General features: G+C 42.3%; 1 protein-coding gene across 1 annotated transcript in view; it reads right to left on the reverse strand.

Moving 5' to 3' along the window:
• Window positions 1-11,194: 11,194 nt before the first annotated feature.
• Window positions 11,195-12,228, reverse strand: part of LOC124788704 (LIM domain only protein 3-like) — a 339,539-nt gene continuing 338,505 nt past the window's right edge. Inside the window, exon 6 of the mRNA XM_047255984.1 lies at window positions 11,195-11,442. Within this exon, the coding sequence (XP_047111940.1) occupies window positions 11,195-11,442 (248 nt within the window). The remainder of the gene's footprint in view (window positions 11,443-12,228) is intronic.

Below are 12,228 nucleotides of genomic sequence, written 5' to 3' on the forward strand. Positions count from 1 at the left end.
TGCATCCCACCACTCAGCACCAACGCTGTGTGTACCGCTACCTTGTGCATTGAGGCAGGCGGGTGAGTGGATCGAGCACACATAACGAGACATGCTTACATGAATAGCCACGTACAGTAGCTTGCTTACTCACCATTACTTATCATAAGACAACTACTGATATGCAGGCTCATCCACAGGTAACAGTAAGTTATTAATATTTATGTATTAACTCCAGAAACCACAGTCACCGTCTTCCGGTGAATCTAGGTTTCACTACCGAAAGCTTTCTCAAGGAACTCAAATAAAAACAGACATAAATGTGTTTTTTTACAGCAAACGTGTTGAATCGCATTATTGATAAAATGTTATTTTAGTAATTCTGAGCTGTGGTTTGCTCAAATCGATGTTTTAACGCCAGCCGGTGTGGCCAAGCGGATCTAGGCGCTTCAGTCTGGAACCGCGTGACCGCTACGGTCGCAGGTTCGAATCCTGCCTCGGGCATGGATGTGTGTGATGTCCTTAGGTTAGTTAGGTTTAAGTAGCTCTAAGTTCTAGGGGACTGATGACCTCATATGTTAAGTCTCATAGTGCTCAGAGCCATTTGAACCATTTGAATGTTTTAACAACGAATCTCTTTGCTTGGAACTTAATGTGCTGTTCGTCACTCACCAAGTAAAGACAGTAAGGTGTTCAAGGGAAATTAAAGCGCCTGCCGCAACTGTGCGAGAGAGAGTATGCGGCTCGCCAGCACTGTGCTTTGAGTCAAGCCGTGAGCGTGTCGACGCATTAACACATTGATGACCAGTGATCGCTTATGTGGGGCTCTACTTTGGCTGTGGAGTTCTGCAAAGGAAATTTTCTGCTGGAGAGGGTCTTGTGTCTATTCGTTGCTTGTACGAGAGATGTTCAGGAAGTAATGCAACAAATTTTTTGCTGAAAGCAGGTTGGTTTTATTCAGGACTCCATTACACTGTATTGGGCCAAATAGATGGAAGTCGGAAGGTGTGAGATCCCGGCTGTAGGAGAAGTGGTGTGGCGCCACTCCATAGATTGCCATTTTGTTTCTGGATCGATGTGGTAAATCCATGTTTGACCGCCTGTGACGATGTTGGCAAGAAATTGCCACGATGAGCCTTGTAACGTGCAAGCAATTCCTCACACAAGGTCCTTCATTGCTCTTCATGCTTTTCTGTTAGGCGGCGAGGCACCCAGCCGGCACATCTTTGAGAACCTCATTTGGTTTACGAGAGTGTCAGCACTACCAACAGAGACGTCCAGTTGTGGATCAAGGTGTTTGTGATCCGTCGATCGTCCGAACGTTCCAATATTGCAGGAGTCACAGCTGTGTTGCGGCCTGCCGGCGCTTAGGAGATCGGACAGACTTGTGCGACCTTGTTGCGATGATATCAGACGCCTCGCCCAACGACTCACCGCGGTTTTTCTTTACTATCAGGTCTCCTTAGACATTCTGCAAGCACATATGAATACCCTCGATGCTCTGGTTTTCGCCAAAAGAAAGGTAATGATCGCTCTCTGCTTGGAACGCACCTTCGTTACAGATGCCAGTTTGAAGACTATGTATAGTGCAGTCACCTATGCGAATTTCACGAAATTATACGGGCTGAACTAGGAATAGTCCACAACAAATTCCCCATTTTTTTCATCCCAAACTGGCCGAGAAGAAAAATGTGTTGCTTTACTTATTGAACGCCCCTCGTATTATAAACTCAAAAGTGTGTTTGTTTGTTATCTGAAAAAAAAAGCACTTCATTACTGCTGTGTGTCTGTGCTGCTGCATAGTGCACTGGGATAAGGAGGATGCGGAGGGGAGGGGGAGAGTGGGCCAGCGCACATCAGACGCTACACTTATCCGGACAGGCAGACATGTGAGGGCAGCTGAAGCTACTGCACGTACAGTAACTTCATCATCACTCATCATAACGAAACTAGTGATACATGAGTGCAGCCACAGTTAAGTTACTTATTAACATTTATGTATCAACTTCAAGAATACAATCTCTCAGTGAGATCATTTCAACTTTCAGCTCAGAGTGGATGTGACTGTACTGAATATATTGAATAACGCCTTCAGTCACTAATGCTTGTGTTTTACACATTACACTCTGCAGTTTAGGCCCTGTGGCCCCATCTTCTGATGCAGTTAGGTTCCACTACTGCAATCTATCTTAAGGAACTCAAATCTGGTAAAAATACGTTTATTTTATTATAAGGACCAGTTCAAATCTATTATTGAAACTATGTTATTTTATTTATTCCTGTTTGAACCCTTTCATTATTTCCATCTGATGATCCTTTCTCACTATTGAATGCATTGAATATTTTCACTTTAAACTCTGGAGCCTGATTATGATGAAGGATAACTAAGTTGAAGGAGACAGAATTCGTTAACGAATATTTCAGTTTTTACAGAAAAACATCAGATATCACGATCGACAACCTGATATTATTTAAAGTTTTGAAAGAATACACATTGGCTTCAGAAAACATTTTAAACCATAAATAGCGTTTCCCTATCATCTTGAATAGGTCTCGGAGATGGAGAATGTACTACACGAGATAGTACTTTGAAAGAAAGATCATAGTTAATTCTAAAACATAGCCTGTCAGCGCATGTTTCATTAACTTTCGACTTCCCTTTTCTATAGTTTTTTTTAACGACCGAAATATGCGTAAAATTACCAGCATTGAATGACTTTAGTTTCGATTAACTCTCTCACCTTCTCAAGGATGCCTCTGCTCACTCAGAAGCTAATTTGCTCTGATAACTGGTGGCCCGTTCTTTACATGAACCTCGGTTATCCTTTCAATCGTTTGATTCATCAAAAACTTTTTATTTAGTTCAGTACAGTGGTATTTAAAGGATTGTCCTTATATGTTTGAAAAGAAAAGTTTACACACAGTCAAACGGCAGTTAACTTCCAGTTATTTCATGCCAGTAATATGCGAGCAAATACGTTATCTCCTATAAAACAACTGACGAAGTTATACTTGTTACGACTCCTATCTTATGTCGAACGTGAAAGATGACTGGGTTGGACCACGTTACGTCGTAAAAACGAACGACAGTTCGTTTCGTCCTCTACCTGAATTGGGATGTTGGATGAGTTACGTCATCTGACCAAGGTGACCTGAAAGTAACATCACTTTCAGTTAAGGAAACTGAGGTACCAACTTACCTGTATTACCTAGTGAATGAATGAATCAAAATGAATTTTGAAAAGTCGACGATTTTTCTTTTTATCTTTATTTTCAAGGGGTACCGTTCCCCTTATCCCACTGATTTTCAAACAGCTCATTCTTACGTGGAATGGAACTAACGTGGGGGCAGAGAGGTAGCACAAGAAAAATTATTAGACCTTTTAAAAGAGCCATGTAAGAGACACCCTAATGTACAGCCTTACTAGATGGAGACGGATGACTTGGTTGTGGTGTCACCGCCAGACACTACACTTGCTAGGTGGTAGCCTTTAAATCGGCCGCGGTCCGTTAGTATACGTCGGACCCACGTGTCGCCACTATCAGTGATTGCAGACCGAGCGCCGCCACACGGCAGGTGTAGAGAGTCTTCCTAGCACTCGCCCCAGTTAGACAGCCGACTTTGCTAGCCATGATTCACTGACAAAATACGTTCTCATTTGCCGAGACGATAGTTAGCATAGCCTTCAGCTACGTCATTTGCTACGACCTAGCAAGGCGCCATTATCAGTTGCTATTGATATTGTAAATAATGTACAGACAAGAGCTACATTCAACATTAATGGATTAAAGTTAAGTATTCCAGAAGATACGTACGTTTTTTACTAGTCTCATTTCCATGTCCTGTTCCAGACCTCACGCCAGCGTGCGTGAGCTTAAACGCGTGCCTTTCGGCTTCCTCATAGTGGGTTGGCTGTCTTGCCAATCCACAACATTGGTAATTGCCCTGAAGATAACCAGAGCAAGGATTAACGAGTCTCCAACCAAAGCACTATATGGTATGTATCCGTTATAGTAACATGGTAACATGACGTTACTAATTATGCTTGGCGAATGAACTCCTTTGTGAAACTCAAGGAGGGATTAAAATCACCTCTCACAACAAACGTTGCAAGCCGTAAAAATGACTGCCTTCTGCATATTGGCGATGTTCTGGGTGGAAAAATAAAGGACGATCGCTGAAGATCGTAATATTATACACTGGCACATTCTCAATGTACTAAGTAACCTTTAGAGCACCGTGCAGTTCCATTATCACGAAAATCGTGATGAAACTGTTGTTGAAAAACTCCCAGTTGTTCACACAAACAGCAGTACTTTTGTACACGTTCGTTATGATTGCTGTTGGACAATGCCGGTAGTCTGTCTCTGTCATAAGTTTCCAAAGTTTGTGTCTTGGGACTTTTCCAGATGCTTTTGAGTTGTCAATAATTAAAGTATAGAGTTCTAAGTTGAGCTCTCGCTTCTGCCGGGTGAAACGTTTCATTGAGAGCAAGCAATCTCTACAAGAGCGTTCTTGAAACGCTGCTGCTTTTCAGTAAAGGGTTTCGCTAAATATGTTTAGGAGTTTTTGTATGATGCCGTTATTAGAAGCTTGCCCTTATAACTGTCACATTTCTTATTGTGGCCCTTCTTCTATATGGGTATCAGGACAGTTCTCAGACACTCTTCGCAGACCTTCTTCTGCTCCGGAACGCTGGGTGGAGAGAAACAATGCGATAATAACGTCAAAGCCAGGTAAGCTGTCCTAACATGGGAAGCGTGCCAGACGTGGCATCCGCTGTGGCCCCTACACGCTCTGAAACGGAACGTTAGCCTCATCGTGATTTGCGACAACAGCGCTCTCTAGTGGCAGCTGTCGGCCGCATCTGGCCCTAGTCATACAGTTTGTTTACAAAAATGGGTACACGTCAAACAGCTGCTTTGACTCTGTCAGTAATCATCGAAGAAGAGCGGAAGAAATCGCGAAGAAGATCCTGGACTCGTCGATGTGGCCACTGTGATAACATTCCAATACTTGGCCTATGCAATAAGAACTTCAGCAAATACTTTATTTACAATAAATAACATCGGCTATTGCAAATAACACTTCTGTTAAATTAACAAAGAAGTCGTAGAATCATTTACGAAGCGGAAGTTTAAAAAAAAAAGGTTGGAGGTGGTTTGACACGAATCTACTAGCTTTCTCTACATGGTTTACGCATGTGTGTGTGCGTTAATTCCTAAGGGACCAAACTGCTGAGGTCATCGGCCGCTAGTCTTACACACTACTTAAACTAACTTACGCTAAGAACAACACACACACCCATGCCCGAGGGAGGACTCGAACCTCCGGCGAGAGGGGCCACGCATTCCGTGACATGGCGCCTCGAACCGCTCGACCACCCCGCACGGCCATGGTTTACAACTCTAGCAACTACGCTACAGCTTGAACACGACAGCATTGAATAAGTTACACGGTATGCAGTGTCTAAAGGCTGTAAATAACAATGTCATTATTTGATATTTAACTATGACATTGTACCAAATACGACGCGCTTTTGATAAATCAACATTGTGACGTAATCTGAGACGGTATACTTCTACAGCTCGCAAGTTACAACACAAAAAGCATTAAATACAGGAAGCCTCCAATTACCGGTTTGTAGGTGCCTGTCATTTTATTATAACAATTCGTAACCAACACGACGAGATTTCTAGAGACCCTCAAAGTGCTGGTGCTTTGAAATAGCTTATATTCATAAAACCTATACTATAGCATAAAGACCACCAAACACGGAGTCAACTCCGTATGTCTTAATATAATATGGTGCCTCCTCAGTTGTGGTCGTGACATAAAACCGATGTTGCGTCTCATTTGCGACGTTGCCCTCCTCAAAGGAAACATATCTGACATGACGGATTCTCCCTTTCACGCTTCGTAATGCAGTGGAACGTGGACATCACTAGCTTCAAGTCCACGAACGTTTTCAGTCCTGCGAGACGACGCTTTCGAATTGTGCAGGATAACCTTAGGTCGGATATGCACGGCTGTGGAGCTATGGACAGACAACGATGCCAATCAGCGTTGAGCGGGCGGAACTTGGTCCGGTGGACGTGTCTACATGGGTCCAGCAGTGCGATTTTGTGAAATGAGCTGCTACTGTGTTGTTTTCGAGAAAGTCCGCCAATCGTTTCTTCGACGTATTGATGTTGGAAGCAGCAATATATAGTATTAAAAAATTAAATTTCAATTTTATTTTTCACCATTGTCATAATTACAATCACTGCTTTGCTGTATTTGTTGGAATAAAAGTTCATTGGTGCTGTCTGTGTATTAAAATACGTAGCTGTTAGATTTCATTATTAGTAACATCGCGCTTTATACTCCCAAAAGTCGATTACCTTGCAGTACATGGGAACGAGACTGGACAGATGCTTGCCCTCCACATTGCCTGAACTTCCCCCGTATAAGAAGGAAACCCCCTGTTTTCGACCAAATGCGCAGAATGTAGAGTGTGATTAGCAGGATACGCACCGATTCCGCAGAAGTTCTCTTTATAGATGGGATAAGGCTCCATCGCCAAAATGCAATTTTCGGACAGCCAGGCAAACCGTTCGCCACGTTGTTACAGAATGTCCGAGCAGGATATATCGTGGAACTTTTAAAGATTTTCTGTCGCCAACAAACGACGCAATTGTTTATATTAAAAATTTAAATCTGTCTGTAAATACATGCGCTGCTGTTAATATTTTATTTAATATAGTGCTTAAAAATCATAAGATAAACACATCAGTAGTACAGCTCATTATCTTAAACTGATGGAATTACCACCCTTATTAGTTTTTTTCAACTGCTTTCGGGACTTGCCCGTACAGCTATGCCAGTTATGACGATATGTAGGTGAGGACAACAGAACACTAAGTCTCTAAGCGGAGAAAAATTTTCGATGCGGCCGGGAATAGAAACCAGGTTACTTCGGTGAGCGAGCCACAGCGCTGGCCGTGCAGCTACGGAGGCAGACTTAATGAGCGTCGATTTAATAGTTAAGCTTTACTCAATAAACATGAAATGCGCTCCTAACGTAAGCAACCATGGATAGGAATTTAAAGTTTGTTGGTTTTGACTCTTAAGATGATAATATTATCTTCAACTAATTTAATAAGTAACTATGCTATTTAGTACAATAGCTCTTAGCTAGGGCAAATTAATTTCAGTGCACACACTTCCGCGCTCTATTCGGTGATTTTCTGTCTGTTAAGACGTTGCATTTCCGACCTGTGGGTATGTGCGAAATTTTGCTTGATTCCACGACCAATACCCTGCTCTTAGCATATTATATGGCTGTTTTGTTACAACCTGTACATTAAGGATATTTAAGACATCTGATTTTAATCGTGGCTAAGGTATATGTAATGATTCGCATTTAATTTATAAGTGATTTCTGCAGTTATAAGAGCGTCAGATGTAGCAAAGTGAGATAGTTCTATTTACTGCAATTCTACTGCTTAAATTTTTTTCCCTATTTTCCAATACATACGTATACAAAGCGTATACAAAAGGACCAAAGTAATTCATGTGGGAATATTTTCTTTAAAGAAAACTTCATAATTTTACGAGACCTGCTGACCACGTGTACGTCAAAATTCAACACCGCTAAAAATAGTTGGTGTTAATATTGACTAGCTTATTTAAAAGCCCACATTCTCCAATTTTCTAGAAACGTTTTAGTTTTTCAAAAAAATTATATTTCGAAAATCATTCGTATTCAGAAATTACGTGTTCTAGAACGTTCGAATCTTAAAAGGTAATTATTTTCCAAATTTTACAGCCCAGTTTTCCTGTTACCAGAAATATCTACTTTCACAAAAATAATATGTTAGTGTGTTAATTTTTCGAGTTAGAAAATCTCACGATTTCGAAAAGTTTTGGAAAACTCATGCGCGTTGAAACTTACCTCTATTATTTGGTCATTTTCTAATTGTACAGCTTTTAGTGAAATTAGTGGACTTCACTGTCTATCGAATCCTTGTATCTTTCACATTTTCTGTCTTTTTCGTTAACATTTTTTTACGTCAATATCTAAAATATAATACTGCTATATTTTAGCATTTTGTAATTTCTGTAATACGTGCTTCTATAGACTGGAGTCGTGCACAAAGCAGCAGGCAGTCCACTGACAGGTGGTTGAAATACGAACATTTATGTCAGTAGGTGCCCAGCTGTAAACACGCAAACTTCTCTGTTCGGTATTTCGTTAGTCAGTGTTCGGTGATTATTCTGTAAGCATAATACCATGCCAGCCATTGCCACTTTTGAACTTTCTGAAACCTCCTAACTGGTGCAGCTTAACGATCTGTGTTACGATACTGATGTTCATAAATAGAACAAAGCTGATCTTCGAAACTAAATTTACTGTTAACAAAAGTTGAGATACTGAAAAGTAGCTTCATACTCTTCTGTACAGTTGTTCAGCAGCTTCATACTCTTATGTACAGTTGTTCAGTAGCTTCTTACTACGTCCAATAATTGCAGAAGGGAGGTTGAAGAAGGAATTCTGTAAGACTTAAGAGGAAAGATGCAGGTTGATAACGCTTCTAGCAGTCTCGTGTTAAAATCTGCCTGAACGACGTCAGCATTAAATATTTCTGGGACATAATAAAACATAATACAATACTTAAACGAACGAAGCCAGTTGTGATTCCATTCTCTTAAAAATCTGGAAATGATTTATTCTATATTAAGGGAACCACACCCTGCCTATCTGACCCACGTTAATTTAGTCAAGTATTTGACCCATTTCTGAAAAACTATTTGATTCAGGACCTTAATATTTTTACTGTATGTTACATGATGCGAATATAGTCAACTGTACTAAAATCTACTTCATCCATTTTATAGTTTTTTAAGAAATACTTTTTTAAATTTATTAACAAAAAATATTAAGTTTTTTCTGTAGAAAATATTTTTTGTGAACTTCCTAATGAGGGAATATTAATGAATGTAGTACCAGAAATGGCTTTTTATATTATGCAGAGTGTCTGAAAATTTCATTCTTTTATCTATTATAGTTTCTGATATAATGGGGCATATGTACTGAAAATTTTAGTTTGCGAGAAATGGACTTCAAAAAAAAACTCTTGAAATTTGTTACTTACAGTTAATTAAAACTGCCCTGCTGCATATGATTGCTCTTTTTTGGCCTCTAGCAGGTCTTCCAGCTTCTTTTTCACCTTCCTGGATGTTTGTCGCGCTTTCTTGGCTATATTAGATGCAGACCTGTCTGCATCGGGTATCCTTATTTTATCGCAATGTTGCATCCCAGTGATCAGATTTTCACCAGGATTAATTCCCAGAATTTTCAGTACCCAACACTTTCCAGTAATACCGCAGTTGAATGTAATAACAGCATCGTGAACTCCTAGTTTCATTGTATGCATGCCTACAAATACAGGTTTAGGAAGGCGGTTCCAAATTATGCTGTTGAAACATTCATTTGGGTTCAGTGTCTGCCCATGCTGACATTTCCTTAGAAGGCCAGAATGAGCCAAGTCTGTGAAAATAGGTTTAATTGGTGTAATAAAAGCGGCAGGAAGAGAATGCTGGTGAGAATAAGATTCTCCAGTTGCCTGAGCCCTATTGTATTTGCACCACAAATTTTCTCCTAATGAACACATGGCTTATCATCATCTCTCTTCATTGCCTCCAGATTTTCTTTATTTCTGCTAACTGCCTGCCCATAGTATACCTGCAAGTTTTCTATTTCAGTTTTAGTTAACCGACCCTGTCCTATAAACAATTTTCCATCTTCTAATATTTTTCCTCTCATATCAACAGTTAGTGTTCTCAGCCTTGTTCCCAAATGTTTTTGAATATGGCCTACACATTCTATTTTGCTGATAACAGCACCTCCATACGGGTTAAAGCTGACAGTGGGTGGGTTGACAGTGGTTGACAGAAAAGTGGGGGTGGCACATAAACACACGTGGTGGGAAAATGTTCTTTAAATGCTCGAAAAAAATTTTTTCAGCAAAATCCTTTTCAGAGTACTTAAATAAAACCTTAATCTATCGAAATATGATGAAAACCTAAAATCCCCTTAAGCTGACAGAGCGAGATTTGGAATCAAGCCTGGCCTCTACAAATACCTTGGTTCACTCTGGTGATTGACTGGTTTGGATGCTTTACTCGCGGCAAAGACATTTTAATCTACATCTACATTTATACTCCGCAAGCCACCCAACGGTGTGTGGCGGAGGCCGCTTTAAGTGCCACCGTCATTACTTCCTTTTCCTGTTCCAGTCGCGTATGGTTCTCGGGAAGAACGACTTCCGGAAAGCCTCCATCTCTCTATTTTTATATTCATGATCTCCTCGGGAGGTATAAGTAGGGGGAAGCAATATATTCGGTACCTCATCCAGAAACGCACCCTCTCGAAACCTGGACAGCAAGCTACACCGCGATGCAGAGCACCTCTCTTGCAGTCTGCCACTTGAGTTTGCTATACATCTCCGTAACGCTATCACGCCTACCAAATAACCCTGTGACGAAACGCGCCGCTCTTCTTTGGATCTTCTCTATCTCCTCTGTCAACCTGACCTGGTACGGATCCCACACTGATGAGCAATACTCAAGTATAGGTCGAACGAGTGTTTTGTAAGCTACCTCCTTTGTTGATGGACTACATTTTCTAAGGACTCTCCCAATGAATCTCAACCTGGCACCCGCCTTACCAACAATTAATTTTATATGATCATTCCACTTCATATCATTCCGTACCAATATTCCCAGATATTTTACAGAAGTAACAGCTACGAGTGTTTGTTCCGCTATCATATAATCATACAATAAAGGATCTTTCTTCTATCATTTTAGTATGCAGCATGAAATAATCGAATTTGACTGATTACTGTTTATTGTTCGCATCAAACCACTCACGTCGGAGGCATGACACGCATAAAAAGCTGAGGAGGCGGCGCCCTTTTGTACCGCTGCGAATGTTCAATATTTGCAGGGAAGGACTGAGCGTTTGTTGCCTGGACTCCAGGGGAGCCGGGGCACCGTTTCCGGCTGGAAGGAGGAGAGAGCGTCCAGAGCGGAGTCAGGGGGAAAATACGGCGCCCCGCGGAGGAAGCGTAAAACATTCAGACGTACATTCAATATACGGCGAAATGCGATCACGATTGCGAGGGCCGGGCATTTTTATTGGCCAATATCCCGCCGTCCGATAATACGTCAAAACGGGCTATCAATCCGGGCCGTGATTTGCTGGAGAGCGCCGGAGCCGCCCCGGGCAATAGGAATGTCCGGCGAGCGGCAGCGGCAGCGGCAGGGTCGGCAGTCCTTCCTTCCGGCCTGTTCCTGGACGAGGAGCGGGCGAGAGGGCTGGGGCCACGGCAGGGCAGGGTAGGGTAGGGTGGAGTGGGGCGGCGGCGTCCGGCCACCGCCATCAGCAGAGTGGACGCCGGGCGTCGGGGGAGCTTCTGCGGAGATGACACATGTCTTAAAACTGCTCAGCTAGCGATCGAGGCTATTGGTTGACGGAGTTCTCGGCGCCGGAAAGGCGCCCACCCGGGAATCAGGTCGACACAAAATGTTCAATAACGGGAGACAAATGCCTGCGACAAGCGACCTAGCGAAGTGGCGCAGCGGTAAGGAACTGGACTCGCATTCAGTGGGAGGGAAAATGCATTTCAAATTCCCCACCCCCAATCGCACGTCCTTTCGGAATTACAGGGTGACAATTATTGAACCATGCGAAAAAATATGTAAATTAGTAACAGACTACGGCGCGCACACACTTTATTCAAAGTACAAGACGTTACTACAGGTATTCGGGTTTAGGTTGTGACATGTTCGATATGCCCGCCATCACTGGCGATGATGTGGTGCAGAGGAATAGCGAAATTCTGCATGACCCGCTGAAGTGTCGGAACACTGGTTCAAATGGCTCTGAGCACTATGGGACTTAACTTCTGAGGGCATCAGTCCCCTAGAACTTAGAACTAATTAAACCTAGCTAACCTAAGGACATCACACACATCCATGCCCGAGGGGAACACTGGTGCTGTCGATGACCTCCTGAATGGCTGTTTCCAGGTCAGCAGTGGTTTTATGTTATTGTTATACACCTACTCCTTAACACAGCGCCGGCCGGAATGGCCGAGCGGTTCTCGGTGCTACAGTCTGGAACCGCGCGACCGCTACGGTCGCAGGTTGGAATCCTGCCTCGGGCATGGTTGTGTGTGACGTCCTTAGGTTAGTTAGGT

This window comes from Schistocerca piceifrons, chromosome 3 (genome assembly GCF_021461385.2).
Source record: "Schistocerca piceifrons isolate TAMUIC-IGC-003096 chromosome 3, iqSchPice1.1, whole genome shotgun sequence".
NCBI lineage: Eukaryota > Metazoa > Arthropoda > Insecta > Orthoptera > Acrididae > Schistocerca > Schistocerca piceifrons.